Source organism: Gymnoscopelus braueri, assembly GCF_963280865.1.
Source record: "Gymnoscopelus braueri genome assembly, chromosome: 1".
Classification (NCBI taxonomy): domain Eukaryota; kingdom Metazoa; phylum Chordata; class Actinopteri; order Myctophiformes; family Myctophidae; genus Gymnoscopelus; species Gymnoscopelus braueri.
Window position 1 is genome coordinate 59,940,155 of NC_137603.1, and position 25,560 is coordinate 59,965,714.

The 25,560-nt window shown below is 41.5% G+C and overlaps 1 protein-coding gene across 2 annotated transcripts; it reads left to right on the forward strand.

Annotated features, from left to right (window-relative positions):
* The first annotated feature begins 1,845 nt into the window (after positions 1-1,845).
* sltm (SAFB-like, transcription modulator) lies at positions 1,846-23,961 on the forward strand. 2 transcript variants are annotated; one of them, XM_080439534.1, is made up of 21 exons: positions 1,846-2,000; positions 6,171-6,258; positions 6,415-6,470; positions 8,356-8,383; positions 9,363-9,592; positions 9,665-10,356; positions 10,960-11,003; positions 11,917-12,026; positions 13,065-13,214; positions 14,221-14,330; positions 14,421-14,584; positions 15,985-16,106; positions 16,248-16,310; positions 17,212-17,366; positions 17,891-18,071; positions 18,858-18,982; positions 19,308-19,481; positions 20,170-20,484; positions 21,502-21,646; positions 22,449-22,663; positions 23,466-23,961. In XM_080439534.1, exons 1-21 carry the CDS (start codon positions 1,866-1,868, stop codon positions 23,575-23,577), a joined length of 3,414 nt encoding a protein of 1,137 aa, XP_080295660.1. In that variant the 5' UTR covers positions 1,846-1,865; the 3' UTR covers positions 23,578-23,961. The 2 variants fall into 2 exon arrangements, with proteins under 2 accessions (XP_080295660.1, XP_080295659.1); XM_080439533.1 differs by having other exon boundaries at positions 9,363-10,356.
* The last annotated feature ends 1,599 nt before the right edge of the window (positions 23,962-25,560 follow it).

Below are 25,560 nucleotides of genomic sequence, written 5' to 3' on the forward strand. Positions count from 1 at the left end.
AAGTCATAACCTAACCGCCACCCCCCTTTTTTTTACCGTACCTATTTTAGTTTCTTATTTTTCAATTTGTAAACTGTTTATATGATGTCTGCATAGTAGTGTATATCTGTCTGTCATTTAATGTCACTATGAATTGAGTACATGGGGACCCCATTTGAAACAAGCCATTTGGCTTCCATGGGCTTTTCAATCCTATTTAGTTGACCTTGTATTTGAACTGTACTTTCATGTGCTTTTTTTCTGCAAATTTCTAAATTAAGTATCAAAATAAAACCGCTCTAAAAGAGCACTTACAGTACAGATGGCTGCAATTTGTAACTGGCCCCTGTAAAAAGTCTAAGCTTTTGATTGATGTTATCGATGCTTTTGATTGATGCTTTTGATTGAAGCTTATCATCCCCCAACTGTTTACAGAACACATTTTTCTTTTTGATTACTACTCATATGATGTTTTTTGCATGTAATTGTATATTGTTTGTCTTTAAATGTTTCTATGGATTGAATACACACCCAATGGAAATAAGCTATAGGCTTTCTTGGGTTATCCTTTTAGCATCCTTTTGTATGAATCTGTATACCTCTGTGCTTTTCTTTTTGGCAAACTGTTAATAAAGTATTCAATCAATCAATCAATCGGGTTGAGAATCACTGCAGCATTGTTTGATGTATTTATTTATTTTAACCAGTGGGTGGCTGCGGCAGTGGTGGGGAAAGTACTAAATTTGTTTACTTAAGTAAAAGTATCAATACTGCAATGTAGAAATACTCTGTTACAAGCAAAAGTCCGGAATTCAAAATGTACTTGAGTAAAAGTACAAAAGTATTGGCATCAATATGTACTTGTAGTAAAAGTACTCATTATGCAGAATGTCCCAGGCCATTTCAAGTTTTCAAATGTATACAAATCATTGAAAATAGCAGATCGACAAGCTCACAATGCGTTGCGATGCAATGCACTGTGAGTTCGTAGATCTGCTATTTTCAAATGGCCGAAATGTGTACAGGGCTGAAGTGGTTAATGTATGTTTTGTAATAATAATCAACATCTGCAAAGTAACTAGTAACTAAGGTTTTCAAATAATTGTAGTGGAGAAGGCTAAAAGTACAATATTTTGCCTCTGATATGTAGTTGAGTAGTAAAATCACTTCAAATTGGAAGTACTCCTGTAAAGTAAAAGTACCTCAAAATTGTACTTAAAGGTAGGGTAAGTGATATTTTTTGGTTAAAACAAAAAGTATTTTGTTAAAAGGTTAAAATACTATATTCTGATAGTAATCATTGCTATAGAGTGTTTGTTCAGTAACAGGAGTCTCCCTGTCTCTCCAGCTCTTTAATAAACAGAAAATACATTTTTCGGTAGGTGTCAAAAGCTCAGCCAATCAGGAGAAAGTACCAATTTTTAAGCTTAATTTGTATAGTGTTCCAGTTCCAATTTTGCATGCTCATTTCTTAGTGTCATCACTTCCAATTTCACTTGTTTAATCTATATCCTGATTGAGTTCTCTGTCCTGGTTGGATAAAATTGGAAATGAAACTGAAACTGAAACGAAAATGCATTTTCTGTTTAATAAAGAGGTGGAGAGACAAGGAGACTCCTAATACTGAACAAACACTCTATAGCAATGAGTACTATCAGAATATAGAGCTATTTAACAATTATTTTAACCAACGCAAATCACTTACCCTACCTTTAAGTACAGTACTTGAGTAAATGTACTCAGTTACTTTACACCACTGGGTGGCGGTATGCGTTTTTTTTACACACAGCAGGAAAGAGAAATGAAGAAGAAGGCACCAAACTGAGGAAGAAGGCAATAGAGCGCGCGCACAGCCGCACACACACACACAACAAGCAGGAGGCAAAATGGCGTCGGGGGCCATTTCCGCGGAAGGCAAGAAAATAGCAGATTTGCGAGTTATAGACCTAAAATCCGAACTCAAGCGTCGAAACCTGGACACGTCGGGCATAAAGAACGTCCTCGTTGCCAGACTGAAGCAGGTAAGTTATAGAACTTATATCACTGTGAAATAATTACGATAGAATACATTAAAAAACACCTCGGGGTTTATGTTGCACCGGAGGGTTGTTGTTGTGCAGTGGGTTAAATGTTGGGATTAGCATCAAGTGACTGTCCTGTGTGTAAAAATATTACGTTTATGTCGACGTGTTTTTCATATGCATGCATTGTTTTCCATTAAAATGGACGTTTTTGAATGGACCTCCTACCTACCATACCTACCGTGAATGAAAGGCCCGTCACTGACTGTTTGTTGGGCTCCAACTATGTCCTGGTGCTAAAGCAAAAAAAGCCTCCTCTCTGTCATAGACGGGGATCAAGTTGCTTTAATGCTTTGCAAGTTGCACATCCGGTCTGGGTTCATACCCTATACCGGAAATGGATTCCTGCATGTTGTGTGTGCGTGCAAAATAACCGGATACGGTAGGCGGGCTCTAGACCGGATATCACTGGCTAAATTCGCAATTGGAACCCAGGCTTCCCACGGGTGCTGCGGAAAGCCTGGTGGTGAAGCGAGGTTTACTGTGTGGGCCGGGGCCGCGGCGAGCGCTACACCGGCTGTTCATTCAGCGGAGCATGTAGGCTCTACGCACAGCAGCCATATTGGCTAGAAATTGGGCCTCTTCCTTACTACAGTTAGTTACACAGGTGTTAACAATGATACTAATGAAGGCTCTGTTCCATTTAGTGTAGCACAGTGGTTCTCATTTGAAGGAGGACCACCATAACTCTGAGAGTGTACACTCTCAGAGTTACACACCTGTAAGGGGACATTTTGAACCCCCTCAAGAGTCCATTTGGTTCCATTTGTACACTCAGAGTTACACACCTGTAAGGGCGGGGACATTTTGAACCCCCTCAGGAACCATGAGGGTCCCTGGACCACACTTTGAGACCCACTGGTGTAGCAGAGTGTTTCCACTTTCCAGTGAGCCGACATGCACGATTTCAGCCCCTGACTGTTTGACCAGAATGGAACAGTCAGAGCCTTCATTAGTTATCATTGGTAACACGCACCTGTGAAGGAAGTAAGGAAGAGGCCCAATTTCTGTCCAATATGGCTGCTGTGCATAGAGCCTATCAAGGGCTAATGGCGTTTGTTGTGGCCAGCTGGGTCGTCCTCCCCCTAAAATGTTTTTTTTATCAAGAAATATGGTTAATTTTTTACCTTTTAACCTATATGGTTAATTTGTACCTACATTTTTATTTTTATGGTCATTTTTAAAGTTTTTTTTTTTTTGGCAAGTGACACAGTCGTACGACAGCGTATACCTTTGTTGTTGTCAAAGTGCTTTTGGAACCTGATGAGGCTGTAGTAGACAGTAGACAGTCATTCTAGTAGTGGGATTAACCTACTTACACACAAATCCTGTTTAATACTCTGCCATGGTGCAGAGTCTGCAGACAATACCTGGTTCACCTTCCTAGTAAAATATTAAAATATATTTTTTAATACTATAATTTGTAAGCCGATATTACAATCAATGCTTAAATATTATCTGTTTTAAATGGAGGATTTATTGTGAATAAAAATCCACCAAGTCAGTTTCTTGCTCATGTGCTCGCTTAAAGGATCAAGCATTGAGAGCCATAACCTAGTTATTAGCATGTTTCCAGCTGAGTTGAAATCCAAAGCAGAACCTAATGATAAATAAGTAAGGGATAATTGTCGCTGCGCCGGTAGTTGTTGAGAAATAACACCCGACAGGAGGATGATTAAACACAGAGGTGAAGCAGAGGTGTTAAATGATCCTGAAGGGGGTTATTTCTCAACAACTTCCGGCTTGGCGACAATTATTACACGGCTACGTAATGTATAGATTAACAAATTGACCCAAAAGTGACAAAACAAATTATTTCCTTGCTTACGGTAATTAAAGTATTCCATAACACGGTCGCCTCGGAAAACAAGGATGTGTTGATCAAATGGAATACATTTTTGGTTATTGCATCGTCTATTTCTTGCCTCAAATGTTTTCAAAATCATTCTTGAGAGCAACGTTTAGTTGTAGTGTGTTTGTATACATGGTGTCATGCTGGATTACAGCATTAAATTCAAGCAGCGCAGCAGGTGCTCTGAGTCTTTGATTAGACAGCGGTCTGTTGTTGAGCTCATGAGTCATTATTCAGAAATAACACACCGCTGAATTCAGCGATTGACCAATCCGATTCAAGCATTCAACCAAGCCGTGTAATAATACAGTGTATCACCTTGGTGTGGTTATTTGGATCAAACACATGTCATCTTTTAAAGGCTTTATGCCTAAGAAGACAGATGATTGAGATATCACAGACTCTTTAGTTTATTTTGATTAATATTGGAGGAATCCCCCCCTCAACCTTTCCAACTGGCTGTTGATCTTGTTGAGTTGATTAACTCAATGATTGATTTGATTAATCACCCCACCCTCCCTTACTTTTCCAAGCTGCCTGGCTGTAAACTGGCTCCGTCAGTCAATGAGTTATAATATATTAATGCACCATTTTGACAGCTGGTTAGGGATGGGTATTGGCAACAATCTCACGATACGATACGTATCACGATACTTGGGTCACGATACGATTATATTGCGATACGCATCACGATACTTGGGTCGTATCACGATATTGGGATATATTGCGATATATTGCGATATATTGCGATATATACATATATCACAACTACATATTGTTTATATATACACTACATATTGAGTAGCTGTAGATCTGTGATAGGTTCTTTGAATGTTTTTCATAAAGCCTGTATATATATATTTTTTTATCGCGATATATCGATACTGGAGTATCGATACAGTATCGATACAGTATCGCGAAATAAAATATCGCGATATATCGTGATATCGATAATATTGCCCATCCCTACAGCTGGTCATGTAACATTAACCCATTTAGACCGGGAAAGCATCTTCCGCTATTCAGAAAATAGCAGATATACAAGCTCATAGCACGGCACTTTTTTGTTTTGTTTTAAAGCGATTTTTTTTACTCCGATCTGTGCTTCTGGGGGTCCCTGGAACAACATATTTAGAGATGGGGGGGGGGGGGGGTCCGCGGCCAAATACACATAATTTTGGGGGTCCTTGACATGGAAATGTTGGAGCAGCGCTGATATAGCAACATACTGTTTAGGATTTAGAAAACATTTTTCGATATGTATTTGGCCGCGGACCCCCATCTCAAAATGTTTTGTTCCAGGGACCCCCCTAGAAGCAAAAGATTTGAGTTACAAATGTTTGCTTAAAAAAATATATACATACTAGAGATGCGCGGATGGGTTTTTTTGTCACCCAAATCCGCGTTAACAAGTTCATTATCCATCCGCCATCCACCCGCGGTAATTATATCATCCTATTTATAGATCCGCACCAACCGCACCAAATAATTGTTATTTTCCTGACGTTAGTTTTCTTATAAACAATGTCACTCACCACTGTCGCGATGCAGTGACTGTATACAATCCACAACCATGGTAACTACAAGCCAAGTCTTCATTCAGTTCATTGAGTTACTTTCGCTTTCAACCACTTTGTTGCCATGTCGGCTTTTTATAAGCTTTTTATAAGCGACTTTTGTTTGGCACTTGTTGTGGGCTTGTTTTCATAGACCTGGCTGCTTATTTCTCTCGCAAGTTGTCGCAACCTGGCAACACTGGCCGGCTGCAAAGCAACATGTAGTGAGCGGCTATTTTGTGCCTGGTGTAAAATGACGTAATATTAAAATACTACAAACGCACACAGTGAAATTTAGTGCTTTTTAAAAGCTATTGTAGGTCTATAGATTGATATCATTAATTTAATTCCCGCATTATTTCACCCGCGGTTTATCCAATATGAATTAATAATTATATTTGATTGACCCAAATCCACCCAAACTGCGGTTAACTGCGGCAACCGCGGCTAAAACCGCGATCCGCGCATCTCTAATACATACACAAATTTGCACAAATTCTCTTGATTTTTCAAAAATAGCAGATCTACAAGCTCATAGCGTGGCACTCGGTGCCGCGCTATGAGCTTGTAGATCTGCTATTTTTGAATAGCCAAAGAAATTAAAATGACACAGATGCGTTCCCGGTCTTAATGGGTTAATACAGATGTTCTGGATACGCATTTGCAGACACTATGTAATACTATTTATGCATTTTTCTTTAGGCTGTTGAGGATGAAGGTGGCGACCCCAATAACATTGAAATCCAACTGTCAGGCGACACACCCACTAGGAAAAATATGAAAGCCAAAGGTAATTGACATTTTAAAAAGGATTACATTTGAATCATCATGGGGAAGGTTGGCTTAGCTGTTCATTTTTGTGTCTCATATTTTAAGTTCTCATATTTTAAGTTGTCAATAAAAATAAAAAGTCTTTCTGACTGTTTTGATTCATTTTACTTCTCAGGGAAGAAATTGGACTCGGACTCAGATATCGCAATGGAAGAAGAATCGCTTTCCAAGGTGAATGCAGTATGTTTTTTGGTTCTTAAGCAATCCAGGTGCTTTTTAATCTGCCCTTTCTTACATTTAGTCGTCAGATACTGTTTAAAAAGCCCTAGCCTAGCCCTAGACATTCAAGCCTGAGCCCGGCCACCAGAGTTCTAAAGATAATGAAGATGAAGTTGAGCGTAGATGACAGTTGAGATATAGCAGTCGATTAGGCTGCAGTGCATCATGTCTAAACGCAAAGCGACACTTTAGCGCTTATTACATGATCAGAATAAACTGTCAACTCTGAAGCAAAATCGTAGCATTTACCTTTCAGTATGAAGATGGAGGTAATATAAGCATGTGTTTTTTAACATGCAATGCTAACAGTTTCCGTGCTCTAGTATAGATAATTTATTGATTCCGGCGTAAAGTCCAGATAGTGTCTATAATGTCATAGTAGAACTGATGTTTCGGTCCCTCTAGACATGCATCAAGAGTGTCTTTTCGATGGAGTGTTGAAACGGTTGAATAAATATGTCTGCATACAGTTAGGCAGCAAACAAACATAACATTTTGGCTTACCAGACAAAGTGGCGGGTAGATGAAAAACGAAACAAAAAAACGCAAGGCAGATGATTTTTTGGTATACTGCTGCCATTTGTAAATAATGTGTGTGTATATGCAATTTTCATTGGCTGTCAAAAGCAACATCAGGAATATTAACATACTATTGAGTAGACTAAAGGCAGACCTGCAAACTCATGAGGGCTGAAAAAGGCGACGGAATACAAAAATCAACCCCTGTCGATGTCTTGATTATCTACCCTGGAAACTGTAAAGCAGCAGCCTTTCAGAGTAAAACTGTTATCATTTAGTGACAGTGCAAAGTGCAATTCAATCTACACACAACTGACCTTCTTAAATCCATCCTCAAACGCTGTCATACACTAATGTCATAAGTAAATGAATACGAAATTCTTTTAATTTGTGCGTTTATGAAATCTGCAGCCCCTTTGTAAACACTGTTGTCAGTGAGTGCTCCCTCCATAGTGTTTTACAAAAAAATAACTGATCTACAAGCTAAAGATTGACATTGCAAGGTGTTTTGCAAAAAATAACTGATCTACAAGCTAACGATTGACGTCGCAAGGTGTTAAGTTGTAGATCTTTTTGTTTGGCTCTGTGACTTGTTCTAAGTCTAACTATCTAGTCTAACTAACTCCTCTGAAAACGCTTCTTTTACATGATTCTGCGTACTTGGTGGACTCTTTCTGGATGCACTCATTTTATTTAAGGACACTCTCCCGGGGAGAGCACTTGACTTTACCAGAACTATTGGTCCTATAAGCGCAGCATGTACAGTATCATGCAATGAGAAAAAGTATGGCTTTAGGCAGAATCACAAAATAAGCTATTTCTTGTATGAAAATAAACAAATTAACTCATTCACGTCCGTTGTATCATAAGCCCTGTGCCACTGGACGTCTATGACGTCCAAAAAAATATAATTAAAAAAAAATGTTCAGAACCCAAGATATGATGATTTTTGAAAATGTTCTGCTCCATTCACTTCTTGTTTAACTTCTTACTGAAAAAGGCTGTATCTCGGCTCCTAAGCACTTTTTTTTTTACAATGAATTTTGGCTCTGGCACTCTGGCCAGCAAAACTGCCAGAAATAAGTCAGGCACTGAATGAGAGTTAAGAGATATGGATTTTTTCATCTTGATGCCAGAGTGGCTGTTAAGTCTCCATAATTTATTAGCCAAAGAGGAAATGTACATGCTGTTGGCGGGTGATCATTTCGTGAGTTCTCAAAAGTAGGTAATGATGGTGTGAAGGTATATGGATGTGTAGAGTTAACATTTCCTTGATGCATTTGTTGTTTCATTTATTTTTCCCCCCTTTTTTTTTCAGGAGACGGAAGATGATGAATCAGAAAAAGGTATGTTTGTAGTCAAATTAATGTTAGTCCTTAACATTAAGTTTTTTTCCAAACAGGTAAAGCATCTATTGTGAAGACAAGAAACTCCTCCTCCTTACAACAATGCTTTATAGAACATTGCATCACATGCATCTGCTTGCTACCCCCACCTACATCAAGAAGTGGTCGAGTGAAAAGAACGCATTCTCATTCATCTGGTTACACTGGTTTAGGAGGACTTAAACGTATGTTTTTTCGGACTGTTCCTTGGAACACTTTCTAAAGCTACAGAGGCCTTGAATCGGATGATTAAAGCTCGGTAAAGAATAAAGATTCATCGAAGACGGCACCAATCATTGTTCCTCATCTTCATGGTGCTTGACCCCACACACGCTACCACAACCACAGTACCACAACTACAGAGGACAGACCTCGTGTATATAACGGAGCCTAGATGCATACCGGTGCCTAGAGACTTGCCAACAACGCACTGAGAACCGGGAGCACATTTTTGCACTGTCGCTTGAACGGGATACAGCGGTGTGGATTCCACTGAAGATGAGAAGATTTTTGGTTTGCCTCGAAATTGACTACTCCTGATAAGGCAGGCATTGCTGAAGTGAAGATGTGGAAGATTAGCATGAATATGATGTGCCATGTGACTGACCATTATGACCTCGATGCATTTTTCATGTTTGAAGAAATTGACTGTTGGATGAACTGAAGAAATTCAGGGCCTTTTTTTAAAGAAGCTACCTGGAGCTGTAAATTCACCGATATGGATTGTGTTTACTACATATGAAGATTCCTGAACGGCTCACCGTTATCAATGAAGAATGTGTGTTAATGTGTCTTCCTGTGGTGTCTACGCCCTCGATGACCACTAATGTATTTGCTTTCTACTTTCTAGGTCAAGTAACTTATACCACATGTCCATGTTAAACATGTTTTTTTTGTTTTTGTTTTTTTTTGCCATGTTTATCCTTATTAAATCCCTCAGATGTAACTGATACAGATGATGGTACTCGTGAAAATTCTAAGCCTCCACCCGGCCTTGCTGAGCCTCAGGCAGAGGTCTCGGCTAAGGCTGAGCCGGAGTCAGAAGCTGCGATGGCAGGTGAGCCTGAGGTCAAGCCTGAGGCTCAGCCCGAGCCCGAGGCTGAGCCCGAGGTGGATGCCAAGCCAGAAGCCGAGGTCGAGGCTGAGCCGGACGTCGAGGCTGAGCCAGAGGTGGAGGCTGAGCCAGACGTCAAGGCTGGACCAGAGGCTGAAACAGAGGTGGAGGCTGAACCAGAACCAGAGGCTGAGCCTGAACCAGAGGCTGAGCCCGAACCAGAGGTTGAGCTAGAGGCTGAGCCTGAACCAGAGGCTGAGCTAGAGGCTGAGCAAAAGGCTGAGCCAGAGGTGGAGGCTGAGCCAGAGATGGTGGCTGAGCCAGACGTCGAGGCAGAGGCTGAGCCAGACGTCAAGGCAGAGGCTGAGCCAGACGAGGCTGAGCCAGACGAGGTCGAGGCTGAGCCGGAGGACTCCGAGGCTGAGCCAGATGATACCGAGGCTGAGCCAGATGAGGCTGAGGAGGTGGAGACCGAGCCAGAGGCGGAGGCTGAAGTGTCCGAGATAGATGCTGATGACGCTGCGAATTCCTCCAAAGAAGTTGAGGACGATCATCTGTCCGTCTCGAACCCGAATGACGACGCCATCACGCTAGACGTAGATGGCGACGATCTCCTGGAAACAGGTAAACATGTGAAACTTCCAGATCCAGAGGCTGACAAGGGTGCCGACGAGACAGAGGCCTCTGCCGAGATGGGTCCTGAGTCGAAGGCTGAAGACGCAGGCGACCATAAAGATGGTAAGAAAGATGACGGATCCAAGGTTGACCCCATGAAGAAGGAGAGCAGAGAGGCCTTGAAGAAAGCTGAAACGGGAGACAAAGAAAAGGATTGTGCGAAGAAAGGCCCCTCCTCTACTGGGCCGTCAGGTCAAGCAAAGAGGTTTGTCTTTCTATGTCAGTTCTTTGATACTACTACAAGTTCCAGCTCACTAAGAACGCAGCATTGTGGGTAGCGTCAAGATTTTTTTATTTTTTATTTTTTTCCTTAAGGGAAGTGTTCGTTGGTGTACCTAATCCTGCCATTTACTTCCTTAATTTATTTTTCTGAAGTTGGTAAAGTTGTGGCGTTAACCAGGAGACGAGAGGTGCATCTTTCGCATACATTCACCTGTCCAGAAGTTTTATTACCTTTTCCAGTTCCTACGCAAGGCATTGTAAAAGAGCATTAGCATTACGCTCTCTACGCGTGATGGCAGATTCTTTTTGTTTTTTTTGTTCAGAAAAGATTCACTGAAGTTGATCTCACTTCTGAAGATTTCATAAATTGGCTGAGAACCTGACCCATCTCACCAGTGGAAAAGCAATGACCGAAGCCTTTTGAGAGATTTGTCCAAATCCAAGCCTGTGGGGATTTTTTTTCTTCTGAAAAATGCCAAATGTGATGTCTTGTTTGTTTCATAAGATGTTTGTCTCAGTTTCCACACAGGTTTTCATGTACTGGCACTCATTTCTTCCGTTTGTTGTTATAACATCTGCTTTGTAGTTCTTCAAGAGACAGAGATGGAAAAGCTGCAAAAGATGATAAAGGTAAGTCTGACGCTTTCAGAGCTATGTGGAAGAACTTTTTTTTTTTTTACACCCATTAGTGTCGTCTGGACATGATCAGAGATCTCCGCCTGCCAATTGTCTGAGGAAATTTAAATTCATTCTAGGGGCTAGAACAGCGTTAAAAAAAACTAACAAACATACGCTTACTGCTTAGAAAACCAGTCCTGATACCGACCTACCTAAAGCCTTATGTCCGCAATACAGTTTGTTTTTTGGTGTCCGAAATGTTTTGACCTGGCCGAGACTGTTTTCATATGTTTTTGGCCTATAACTCTTCAACCATACCATGAGACAGATTTTGTCCAAACATCACATAATTCAATGCACATTATCTCTGTAGTCATGTAATCAAGACTTCTTGACTTCCAATTGGCTTCCATAGTTTACAGGGGTGGCCTTTTTGTACAACATGCCACAATGTGTTATTTTCCACACATGCTATAGGCCAAGGAAGAATTTTCACCAACATTTTTCAAATCGCCTCATGATGGCGCTACACAACCCACTTGGTGTATCGCCCTAACTCAAACATAAAACTACACAGTCCATGACTACAATGTCCTACATATACTATTTTCTACTAAAAAAAAGCATATTGTGTATGTGCAATAATTTCATCAACATTAATCCCTCAACATTTTCAGATTCCAATCACCTGTATAATGCCTGAATTCCAAACATGGCTGGCCCTCAATAACCTACCTGGCCTGGCGGAGAGTTCTAGTTTCCACCTACTTTTAATAAATAAATGAATAATTTGGTCCCCACTCCTTTTGGGGTATTTTTTGTCAGTGTACATTTAGCCACCCAATTGAATTTAGATCTCTGATCGTTTGGCTATGGGACACGAGACACCTATTGACCGTACTGTCATGACGACCACATTTCTCAGGGGGCGCCAGCAGTAACAGCAACAGCTCTTCTCGTAACATATGGGTGAGCGGCCTGTCATCCAACACCAAAGCAGCTGATCTGAAGAACCTCTTCGGCAAATATGGGAAGGTACGGTGTATGGATTTTTATTTTGAGGTATTGTTTTAGACCAGTGGTTCTCAACCAGTGGTCCGGGGACCAGCAGTTGTCCTTTAGGGGGTTCCAGGTGGTCCGCAGCTAAATGATGGAGAGTTGGTAACCAAATGGACCCTTATTAGGTAGATCTTTAACTCAAGAGTTAAATGATTGCTATTCATCTGCATTACTTAATTAAATAATTGCTATTTTGATCGTTTGCCTGTTATCTCTCCTATGGTACCAACATCAATACAGCATGGAATTGTGGACAAACTTACACTCCAACGATAACAAAAAAAAATCTAAGTTTTGGGTCTGAGAGTCTAAATCTAATCAAACGGTGGTCCGTGGCTCAAATGACAAATAAATAACGGACCAGTGTTGATTTTGACAGCAAATTTTGATTTAGTTTTAGTCGTAGTCTTTTGAATAAAATCATATTTTAGTCATCTGAAATGTTTTAGTTTGTCTAGTTTTAGTCGACTAAATATCATAAGATTATAGTCGACTAAATTAAATCTACAGTCGATTTAGTCGACTAAAATATATTTTGGCGGTGCCTTGATGGTGTCGTAATGGCTGATTTTACACTTGGTTGCATGCTGAAAATAGCCGATCTACAAGCTCACAACGCGTTGTGAGCTTGTAGATCTGCTATTTTCACAGCGCAATACCCGAGCGCAACCAAACATAAAATGACTTGTCTTATAGTTCTACTCAACTAGTCCCTCACTAACATTTTAGTCTAGTTTTTATTTGTTGTCGAAATTCTTATTTTTAGTCATCATAGCATAGTTTTTATTTTGTTTTCGTCAGTGAAAAAAGGTAGTCGACTAATATTTTTCGTCATAGTTTTAGTCGACTGAAAACCACTGTTCTAGACCATTTCATTAGCAGACCCAAGACACCGTGACGACAAAAGCCCCATTATGCAAATGTGTCCGACAACGCCCACACACATATCATTCCTGGTGTTAGGACGTGTACGTGAAAGGTTGGTAAGCTTATTATGTTTTTTATTGCCAACAGGTGTTTAGTGCCAAAGTGGTCACGAACGCTCGCAGTCCCGGCGGCAAGTGTTACGGCCTGGTCACCATGTCCTCCAGCACAGAGGTGGCCCGCTGCATCTCCCACCTGGACCGCACAGAGCTCCACGGACAGCAGATATATGTTGAACGGGTGAGCTAGCAAACACAAGCTCACAATCTGACCTTTCTGCATGCAGATGAGAATATTTATTAGTCGTTCTTTTGAAGACATCATCTCTCCTCTCCTCTCCTCACCCCCTCCTCTCCCATCTCCTCTCTCCCTCTCCTCTCCTCTCCTCACCCCCTCCTCTCCCATCTCCTCTCTCCCCCTCCTCACCTCCTCTCCTCACCCCCTCCTCTCCCATCTCCTCTCTCCCCCTCCTCACCTCCTCTCCTCACCCCCTCCTCTCCCATCTCCTCTCTCCCCCTCCTCACCTCCTCTCCTCACCCCCTCCTCTCCTCCTCTCGTCTCCCCCTCTCTCCTCTTCCCCTCTCCTCCTCTTTTTTTGGTGCTGTGGCTAAAATGTAGTAAGAGATGTAGATGTACAACACTCTGCACACACGTCATGCAAAGCCCTGCCAATCAATCGGTCAATTAGAGTAGTAGGATAATACAATTCATAATATGATATAAAATAATAATTATTATTATTATTATTAAGGGTCTGATTGGCGGGGAATCAGTCAAGCTGAGAGTCTGATCAAGGGGGGAAAGAAGCCTAGGTATTAGCCAGAGCACGGATCAATAGTATGAGGCAAGTTTGGAGGCAAGTGGAGTGATCGTGTGCCCCGGACGTACTTTGTCGTACAACGTCCGACGTACTTTGACGTACAACCCCGGACGTACTTTGTCGTACAACGTCCGACGTACTTTGACGTACAACCCCGGACGTACTTTGGAGGTCATTTCAATTAAAAGTAGTAGGAAGGATAGGATGGGATGTCAAACAAGTCTATGAAGATATCTTTGAAATCTATGATGCAACACAATTTGCATATACAATATGTAGTGGGGGCCCTTGCCTCATCTCTCTCTCTCAGCTAAGGGGCCCTTGGGCTTAAAAGACGTTGAAGATCCCTGCTGTGGGGGAAAGGATTTGTAGCATTGTGTCTGAAAATGTGATTCAGCCTTGGGTGTGCACTTTGTGTCATTTTAGGTTAAAAGTGACCCATTCAAAAAAGAACCCTCCAAGAAGGAAGTGGAGGACAAGAGTTCCAGTAAATCGAGCGATAAGCGAGCTAGCACCGGAGTAAAGACCACCAGCAAGTGGGTGATGAAAACATTGATTCATTGTTGTTAATTGAGAGAAAATGAATTCCCTCTAAAGTTGTATTCATGACATGTTTGCTTTTGAAGAGCCCCGCCATCCTCCAAAAAAGAAGAGAAGAAATCAGACAAGCCGTCCGAAAAGGACAACAAGGACGCGTCTAAGAAGCAGGAGTCTAAAGGTGGAAAATCTGAGCCAACAGCATCTGGATCTGGTCAGGATTCTGCCAAGAAAGATGACAAAAAACACGGACGTAAGTTTTATTCCTTTTTAGTTTTACTACATTGGGAGGCAAACTGCAGCCACAAGGTTGTTGGGTAGTATTTTAACCCATTAAGGCCTGAGGTTCCGATTCTACAAAATGTTTTCTAAATCCCAACAGTTTTTTGAAAAAACCTATGTTTCTATATCAGTGGTTCTCAAACCTTTTCATGTCAAGGACCCCAAAATGTATATGTATTTGGCCGCGGACCCCCATCTCAAAATATTTTGTTCCAGGGACCCCCAGAAGCAAAGATTTTCAGTTAGAAATGTTCGCTTTAAAAATATATATATTCAAAGATTTGCACATTTTCTAGATTTTTCAAAAATAGCAGATCTACAAACTCATAACGCGGCACTCGGTGCCGCGTTATGAGCTTGTATATCTGCTATTTTTGAATAGCCAAAGTATAAAATAATGCTTTTTAGCTAAAATCTAAAAATGACACAGATGCGTTCCAGGTCTTAATGGGTTAACCCATTAAATCCGGGAACGCATCTGTCATTTTAGATTTCTTTGGCTATTCAAAAATGGCAGATATACAAGCTCATAGCGCAGCACCGAGTGTCCTATGAGCTTGTGGATCTGCTATTTTTGAAAAATCATGAAAATCTGTGCATACCATGCATTTGAAGGTTTCTTTTCAAGCGGACATTTGCAACTCAAATCTTTGCTTCTGCGGGTGCCTGGAACTAAATATTTTACAAATGTTAGCTTCAAAAAATATATATTCCAAGATTTGCAAAATATTTTTTTCCCCAAAAATAGCAGATCTACAAGCTCGTAGCGCGGCACAAATAAATCTTTAAATGACACAAATTATGCTTTCCCGGTCTTAACACATTGACCGCCAGAGGTTAATCTCATAATGTACTCACCAGTGCCAACGTTTTATTGTTGTTTTTAGTTTTTTTCACGTTGCCATAGACCTCGTTAAAATCCTTAAGATTGAGCTCTGCACTGTTTGTAAACATCGCGGAGATCTCCCTGCGTGTACCAGTCCAAACCACGTGTCAAACGGGGCATCCATGTTGTAGTTAGAACGGTTTAGGTTAAACAGTGATCAGCGAGGAGAAAAACTACAATCGAAGAAAATGGCGTCTCAGTGTGCGCTTTAGAATGGAGTCCTATGGGATCGGCAAAACGTGATCCCGAATAATTCCATTTCCGGTGGTGTTACAATGAAATGTGCCGTACTAGAAAATTGAAGTTTTTTTTTTCGAAAAAAAGGAAAAAGCACCACAGCCCGTAGGCTACGGGATCGGCGCTTTACAGTTGGATTTATCGGCCCGTAGGCTACGGGCCTGGCGGTGAGAGTGTTAAAGGGTTAAGTGGTTATGGGGTTCAGAGAAGACGAATATTAACACCATTTTAACATTACTTTTTTACAGGAACAAAGAGCCCGGCGAAGATCATGCCGTTCCATGCCAACAAAGGCTACCAAGGCAACCACTTCAACAAAATGAGACAGCCTTTCAGGAGGGGAAGACACTTTGACAACAACAGACCACAAGTAATATTCAACATGCCTTTTTTCCTTTTTGTCTGTGATTGTATTTGTTTCATAATTTATGTACAGTATATTCAGATTTCCTGTCATTAGTGGAAGGATTGCTAACAATGATTCTTATGTATATTATTCTTTTTTTCCCAGCCTGGTGGTTTCCCCAATATGCATATGCAGCGAAGACCAAGATGGTTAATTCCCCCTGAAGAGGTCAGAAACTCCTCATACTAAAAAAAAAACCTCCTTGTATTTTCTCATATCTGTGCTCTACACATAGACTGTAAACAATATGGACGAAGGAAGCCCCATTGGTTTCTACAGACCTGTTTTGAAGCCTTTTTTTTGGTGAATTCAAATCTGCCATCTTCGAACTTCCGGTCCCGAAAATAAACCAGAAACAACTGCTATTGGCTGCAACTGCAGCGAGGGCGGGTCTTCGCTCTGTAGAACCAATAGAAGCCCTAGAAGCATACCCTAAAAATTAATGGGACCACATTTTACTAAACTCGTATCATAATTTTAAAAATACTTTATTAGCGATTGAAAACATAAAGTGTTTACTAAGGTAATAAAGTGTAAAGTCCGGCCAAAACCTCGTTCACTTGTATTGAGAGTATATTCTACTGGAGCCGGCAGGAACAGCACCCTTAACCCATTAAGACCTGAAGCCGATTCTACAAAATGTCTTCTAAATCCCAACAATTTTCTGAAAAAACGTATGTTTCTAATTTCTATATCAGTGGTGCTCAAACTTTTTCATGTCAAGAACCCCCAAAATTATATATATTTGGCCGCGGACCTCAACATTTGTTGTTCCAGGGACCCCCAGAAGCACAGATTTGAGTTAAACTTTTCGCTTTAAAACAATATATATTCAAAGATTTTCACTTTTTCAAAAATAGCAGATCTACAAGCTCATAGCGCGGCACTCGGCTCAGTATTGTATATCTGCTATTTTTGAATAGCCCAAAGTATAAAATAATGCTTTTTAGCTCAAATCAAAAAAGTGACACGGATGCGTTCCAGGTCTTAATGGGTTATGGGATTCAGGAAGTGGGCTTCAAACCCGACGCCTGGCCCCACCCTTAAAAGCTTCTCTGTGTTTGGTCAGGTGGAGATGATCAGAGAAAAGAGACCTTTCCTCAACAAGGGAGCCAACAACAACAACAACAACGATATTCTTCCCTTTGACAAGATGAAGGAGGCTAGGATGCGCGAGCGAACGGTTCGCCTGGAGCGCGTCCGTAGAGCCGTGGAATTGCGCAGGTATTCCTACTGACTCTATACACGAACACCATCATCATGTCCACTGGTTTTCTAAGGGTGCCCGGGGGGGTGGGGGGGAGTAGGCAACTCGGTTCATAAAAGTTTTGTTAAGCCCATTAAAACCGGGAAAGCCTTGTCATTTTAGATTTTAGCTATATATAGATATATAGATATATAGATATAGATAGTGCAACATACGTTTTTCAGAAAATGCTTAGGATTCAGTGGTTCTCAAAAATAGCAGTTATACAAGCTCACAGCGCTGTGAGCTTGTATAACTGCTATTTTTGAACATGGGAATATTAAAAAAATATGTTTCTCTTCTGGCGGTCCCTGGCACAAAACATTTTCAGATGGGGGTCCGCGGCCAAATACATATTCATTTGGGGGGGTCCTTAACAATCTGCCTCAGATCTTAATGGGTTAAATACTTAAATCTGGTGTCTCCACTTTGGGCATGTCATTGTAAAAACAAATGCAAATGCAGTTACTTAATGCATTGTGAATGACACCTGTCCCCTCAGGCGGCGTGAGATTGCAGAACAGGAACGGCGGGAGCGCGAGCGAATCCGCCTGCTGCGGGAGCGCGAGGAGAGGGAGAACCTGCTCCGAGAACGCCAGAGGCTGGAGATGGAGAGACAGAAACTGGAGCGGGAGCGCATGGAGAGAGAGCGGCTCGAAAGAGAGAGGCTCCGCATAGAGCAGGTATGAGTTAAACCCAAGACGGAAATGGCAAGACCCACCATCTCCAGGTTTACTTCCTGTATCTGTGTGAAAGTGGGCGGACGCCTTTTTTTTAGGAGACTGGAAGCAAGTTGGATTCTATTCATTTAAATGGGAGAGTGAACGTGAACACAGCTTCTGAACCGTTCTTTAGCTCCATGGTCACTGAACCTAAATATTGGACCAGATCGTCACAAGCCATTGGACGTTCGTGAGATTTGCCACTTAGGAGACCATTTGTAGGATTTGTGTACCATGTCGCCTCTAGTGGCTCCAATTGGGATGGTGTGTCTTCCTAAATTAACAATCTTTGGTTAAACCCCTCAAGGCTTCCTCCCGTCACACCATTTCAAAACCAGACCTTCGGTGCGTTGAAGCACACAGATCAGTGCATAGCCGTGTATGCTAGGAATTGGTAGTTGCTGTTCTAATACTAAATAAGATCTGTGCATAACTACAGTCCTGGTTTCCAGAAAGTGGCATATCTGTTTCCTGTTCAGTTCACCATCGCTTTGTTTTGTTGGCTCGGCAGCAGATTTGAACCGGAAGTCAAATGCGTTTCCGGATCAAATCTGCTGCCGATCAATGGGAGCTATGGGACACTGTACAGGAAATGGTTATGCCACCGTCTGGAAACTCAGGACTACAGTAAACACAGAGCCCCCACTTTATCTGCAAAACATCTTGCATTACAGGATATGGAACTTAAACCGACTTGGCGTGTATGTGTGGTGTTAATATATATAACCTCTTGTAACCTCTGTCCAGGAGCGACGCAAGGAGGCGGAGCGACTGGCCCGTGAGCGTGAGGAGCTGAGGAGGCAACAGGAGCAGCTCCGCTACGAGCAGGAGAAGAGAAACAACCTCAAAAGAGGACGTGATGTCGAACACGGGTATGTACCGTTTATCTGCCTTTGTCCACTTTCATAATTACAATGACTTAACAATTTCACTTTTGTGCTGTAAAATGCCTGATTTATACTTTGTTGTACGCCAGTGTCGTGTACGACAAATGGCAAGGTGACATTCAGCATAATTATCTGGGGATCAGGGCATTTCTCAGTGAAAATTGATATTATAAACTAAAGTTAAAGTGCAATTAGTGTAAGACAATTGGACATTAAGACATTCAGACAGATGTTGACATGTCCGTCCAAACCGGTATTTACAACTTTGCTGGTCAAACAAGCTTCTCTATTTGTGTATTCAATGTTTCAGCCGGAGGGATGATACCTACTGGAACGGCAACAAGAAGCTACAACCCGACTCTGAAGCGCGCCTCAACCAAGGCTCCGACTACAATCGCCAGCAAAACCGCTTCACCAACTTCACTCCGCGAGAAAGGGGACGCTTCCCAGAGACCCCCGCTGAGCAGCCCAACACCTATGATAGGTAGCGGTTAACATAATGATGTGTCAGCAGCAACTTGGTCACATACTGCTCTACTACAACCTCAGCTATGATGACTCTTATAACCCATTTAGACCGGGAACGCATCTGTGTCATTTTAAGATTTCTTGGGGCTATTCAAAAATAACAGATATAAAAGCTCATTATTATGAGTTATGAGCTTGTAGATCTGCTATTTATTTTGCAAAATCATGAACATTTTTGCAAATCTTTTAATATATATATATATTTTTTTTAAAGCGAACATTTTTTACTCAAATATTTGCTTCTGGGGATTCTACAAATCTCTTCTAAATCCTAACAGATTAAAAAAAAAAACGTATGTTGCTATAATCAGTGGTTCCCAAACTTTTTTCATGTCAAGGACCCCCCAAAATTATATGTATTTGGCCCCGGACCCCCATCTCAAAATATGTTGTTCCCAGATTTGATTAAAAATGTTCACTTAAAAAAATGTATATATTGAATGATCATAGTGCGGCACTATGAGCACTCTGTGCCGCACTATGAGCTTGTATATCTGCTATTTTTGTAATAGCCAAATTATAAAATAATGGTTCAAGTGGTTACACAGATGCGTTTCCGGGTTTTAATGGGTTACGACAACTTTTAACCAAACAGAATGCTCTCCCCTGCTCTGACCCTCTTAACCCCTCCTCCTCTTGTCCAGGCGCAACCGCTTTGACGGCGAGCCAGAAGCAAAGAAGAGTCGCCCGGCCCCCCACAGAGATGGCGCCGGGTTCGAGCGCTACCCCAAGACTTTTGACACGGTCCGCCGAGCAGAGGCGCCCCCTCCTCCTCCCCGGGCCGCCGACAACGACCGCAGGGACCGGGACGAGAGGCGGCCCGTGCCCATGCCCGAGCGCCCGGTGGGAGCCAGGGCAGCCATGCCCGGCATGTCCCACGCCCGTTCTCCCAGAGACGCCGCGGGGCACGGAGGATGGAAGAACGAAGGCAACATGAACGCCAACAAAGGGGACATGCGGTATTGATATTTCATAGAATTTAGTTCCGAGATGGAAACTGAACCTAATTATCCCATTAAGACCTGGAACGCATCCGTGTCATTTTTTTGATTTGAGCTAAAAAATGATTATTTTACACTTTGGCTATTAAAAAATAGTAGATATACAAGCTCATAGCGCGGTGCCGCGCTATGAGCTTGTAGATCTGCTATTTTTGAAAAATCAAGAAAATGTGTGCAAATGAATATTTATCTTTTAAAGCGAACATTTTTAACTCAAATCTTTGCTTCTGGGGGGTCCTTGGAACAGAATATTTTGAGATGGGGGGTCCGCGGCAAAATGCATATCATTTTGGGGGTCCTTGACATGAAAACGTTTGAGAACCACTGATATAGAAACATGTTTTTAAGAAAACGGTTGGGATTTGGAAGACATTAGCTAAGAATCGGCCTCAGGTCTTAATGGGCTAAATCAGCACTTGAGCCTTTTCAGCCGTATGGTCATATAGTTGGTCCTCACTAATGTTAATGACCGATGATGATGACATCGGTAGGCACATTTTCAAACCATAGACGGTCCACCTTTGAGACATTACGTTAGGTAGAAATAAGTGAGCATTAGCGAGGACTTACATGAAGATGTTGAAAAAAGGAAAAATGTTACTTTTAAGTTAAAGGGGAATGTTTTATTATATTGTTGCTGTCGGGCCGAAATCTCCATATGCTATTTTTTGTCACTCAAAAGTAGCAGATCCACAAGCTTGTTTTGAGCTACTTGTAGATCTGCTACTTCTGATATTTTTGAATACTGAGAAGTATCAGTTTTGGACATAATGAGGTTTCCACCCGACAGTGACGATATGGAAGGTGCCGTACTTATGGTACAACACAAACGACAACCCCACACACTCACCCGATGTCATGTCAGTGTCCATCTCCATGTCTGGATGAATGTGAGAGCGTGATGTTTGTTTGTTCTATTAGTATTATATCTTTTTTTCCTTTAACCCGTTACTTGTGGTGTTTTTGTTGGGACAGTGGACCGGTACGTAACATGCGACCAGAGCGCTCAGGCAGAGACGGCCCGGGCCCTGCCATGAGAGGCAACACCTCAGCCAACCGCGGGAGGAACAACAGCTTCGGCGATCGGGACGGAGGAAGACCCATGGTGATGGGAGACCAGGTATGCACACTCCCTCACAAACATTAACCCTCATTAGGCCTATCACAGTTACAGAGCACCCAAGTCTGACGTCATTTACGCAGCCTACCTGGGTCACGTTTTTCTCCCCATTCTGCATTCCCATAGTCGTGTTTAATATCACAGCATATAAGAACTGTTCTAAAATTAAGCAAATGAGCCCGGTGGTTTGACTCGTATGGATATTAAGCATCCACTGACAGCAGGAAAACGCTAACATTACCGCCGCCGAATTAATGCCATTTTTGCCATCAGATATGAGTGACTGACTATCATAAACGATAGAGCCACCTCCCTGACAATGTCACCGGGACAATGTTTGTTTTTGGACGACAATTTTTATGAGACGATTCTAAGATGACCCAATGTTATAAATTCAGCTTGGTTTGTTTCATACAAAACTGTGTTGACGTAACTATTGTTTTCAGTTCTGAAACTGTTTTATTTTGATGCCAAGTTACTCTTCAAATAGGGTAGGCATAATACTTTGGAGCTTGTAGATCGGCTATTTCTGCTATTCTTTTTTTACATTTTGAAAGTATAAAACTATGAAAGAAATATGGCCTGTTTTGGCCATATTACATTATTTATTTTGATTAGTTGTACCGGTCATTGTCAGTCATTTCTTTGTATAATATGCAAGTTGTTTCAACTATCTGACCTGTGCAACTTTTGCACGACAATTGACAAATGTCATGTTCATTTTAGCATCTTAGTAGTTACTGCTCATTGACAATTGACTGGTGGTAACGGTGTCCTATCTAATGTGTACGTCTCTCCTCAGTCGTTTGGCTCTGGCCGGCAAGTGGTGGTGGAGCGCCACGGCAGAGACCAGGCCCAGGGCCAGAGGAAGGAGTGGCATACTGGAGCGGGCTCCCAGGGTGGTGGTGGTGGAGGCTTTACTGACAATCGCAGGATGGGAGACAACCGAGGCAACATGGGCGACAACAGGGGCAGCATGGGAGACAACAGGGGCAGCATGATGCCTCCACACTCAAGGTACTGCCCCTAATACACCACTTAATCACATGATGAACCCTTACGCAGTGGTGGAGAAAGTACTCAATTGCCTTACTCAAGTATAAAAGTATCAATACTGCAATGTAGAAATACTCTGTTACAAGTAAAAGTGGAATGAAAATTTTACTTGATTAAAAGTGCAAAAGTATTGGCATCAAAATGTACTTAAAGTACAAAAAGTGAAAGTACCCATTATGCAGACTGTCTCATTTCAAGTTTTCAAATGTATAAAAAATATTTTGAAAATAGCCGAAATGTATATAGAGCTGGCTAATGTATGTTTTGTAATAATAATCAAAATCTACAAAGTAACTAGTAACTAAAGTAAATGTAGTAAAAGTACAATATTTGGATCCAAGATGTAGTGGAGTAAAAGTATTGGAAATAGGAAACACACAAGTAAACAAACAAATGCCTCAAAAATGGACTTAAGTAAATGTACTTACTGTACTTTCCACCACTGCCCTTACGTCCCTATTCTGGGCATGTCATAATAGGCGAACATTTGCAGAAAATATCCGATCTAGAGTTCGTGGCTCGTTGTGAGCTTGTAGATTGGATGTTTTGGGTGGACAAAGTATAGACCCCTGGGGGTCCCCGGTCAATGAAGCTTGAGTTACAAGCTTGTAGATCGGATATTTTTGGGCAATGATCACATGCTCAAAATAGGGTTGCCAGGTTGAAAGTTGTTCAAAACGATATAATTGAAACTCTTTTTATAATTGAAGCTCTTTCAGAAATGCTCAGTCACCTTATAGCTTGTTGTGTTCTTTTTCTTCAGCCATTCTTCGTCTGGCATGAACCGAATCGTGCAGATCACCAACTCCATGTCCAGTGGCAGCAACGTGGGAGGAGGGTTCAAGCCCTTTAAAGGAGCGCCACGACGCTTCTAACCCCACCCAGCCGTTCAATACAAGCTTCATTAGTTTTCAGACGACACCAAGAACCTCTTGAACTTTCTTATGTTTTTTCTAGTTTTAACCATATATTACATGGCACGTTTCTTCTTGCCATGAGGATGCTATTGTAAAATGATTTTTTTCTTTTCCTTTTTATACTGTAGTTGTTTACCTCAATGTAGGGTTTTCCAGTTGTGCTGTTGACCATTTAACAACCCTGTGCACATGCATTTTATGTAAACATAGGAAGATATTGTACAGCGTTGGATATTTGTAACACGTTTTCATGTGTGAAGTTCTTCTGTAATTGGACATCTTGTGTGGTAGCGTAGTGTATAAACTTAAGTCATTCTTCTGAAGATAAATGATGTCACTACAGTTTCCTGGTTTGTTTGATTTCTTTCAATGTACATTTTCATCACATCCATGATGATGGAAGGAATGATAGTTTAATCTGTATGTTCAAGGAACATACAGATGGTGTGGGGAAGACTTCTGTTGGGCAATAAACGTCTTAACTATTCGAATCCTAGTGCCTTATTCTGGGGGTAAACATTTAGCGAAACTAGGCCTAAAAGGCTATCCTTGCATGGCCAGACGAATATCAATGCGTAGATATTGGGCTATTTAATTTTTTTGCACTGGCAGATTCATCTGGTTTCCAGGCTACTAAAAGGCCACAATGCATTGCGGTATCAGCTTTTACATCGGCTATCTTTGGCAAGTTATTTGGTGTGGAGGGAAGAAAGGAGTGGACTGAGGGACCCTGGTCAACTGAGTATAGGGTATAATAAGTGGTTAATGACGGTCTTTTATAGATGGATGAAATTGCAGTTGGATATAATTCCAGGCCATTTGGTGGGCCTGATATTCTTCACAATTTGAAGTCAATTGTTTTGCTCATCAGTCATTGCATACATTTCAGTTTTTTTTTCTCACAAACTGTAGGAAAATGTTTTTTAAATGCACTGCTAGGATGTTTAGTTCAGTGGAAGCTGGTTGCAGTCTTTCAAAGGTTGCATCATTCTTTTTTTTTTTAACCACACAAAAGCTCACCCGACAGTTCACCCTCTTTATACCTGTAAACCTGTGATGTAGCGGCTGATTCTGATGGCAGCCTTTTGAAATATTGCGATGTAATTTTCCTCATTTTCCTGTTCAGCAACTATGGTTGATAGTCAAGAATCAAAACTCACTCATTTTAACTCACATTTTGCAGATGCTGGGCACTTGTTTACCAACACCTACAATGGACCCCCACTCTCTACTGATTACAGCAATCTCAGCGATCCTAGAAATAGCACAACAGATCAGTTTTACATTCAACCCCTCTCTACCACTGTTGTTTTGGAAGCCCTACTTAACATCAATCACAAGACCTCGACTGGAGAGGATAACCTGGACCCCTTCTTTTTATTGACAGCAGCACCTCTTATTGTAACACGCATAACACACATCTTCAATCTCTCAATCACAACAAGTCATTTCCCTCATATCTGGAAATTAGCCCATATCCTTCCACTTCACAAAGGTGGAGATAAACAAAATTTAAATAATTACAGACCTATCTCTAAATTACCCTGTCTTGCCAAAATCTTGGAGTCACTCGTAAATTCTCAGCTCAAATCTTTTCTTTCACAATTCTCAATTTTAAATGTAAACCAATCTGGTTTCAGAGCTCACTATAGCACAACAACAGCTGTCACCCTAGTTACAGACAACATTTTAACTGCTCTGGACAAAAAACCACTGCACCGCCATCTTTGTGGACTTATCTAAAGCATTTGACACCGTACATCACAACATACTAATTCATAAATTGCACAACATTGGTTTTAGCAGAGCAGCCACCGATTGGTTTCACAATTATTTACATGATAGGTATCAATCGGTGAAGTCGGGAGCACTCAGTCGGAGTTCCAGCCAGTCTCCATGGGTGTCCCCCAAGGCTCAATTTTAGGCCCCGTCCTTTTTACG

Excerpts from the sequence above, each read along its gene's own strand:
- sltm (XM_080439533.1), top strand. The coding sequence starts at position 1,866 with ATGGCGTCGGGGGCCATTTCCGCGGAAGGCAAGAAAATAGCAGATTTG. Across the intron at positions 10,357-10,959 it reads CCGTCAGGTCAAGCAAAGAG|TTCTTCAAGAGACAGAGATG; the intron begins GTTTGTCTTTCT and ends TCTGCTTTGTAG. Across the intron at positions 16,107-16,247 it reads TTGACAACAACAGACCACAA|CCTGGTGGTTTCCCCAATAT; the intron begins GTAATATTCAAC and ends TTTTTTTCCCAG.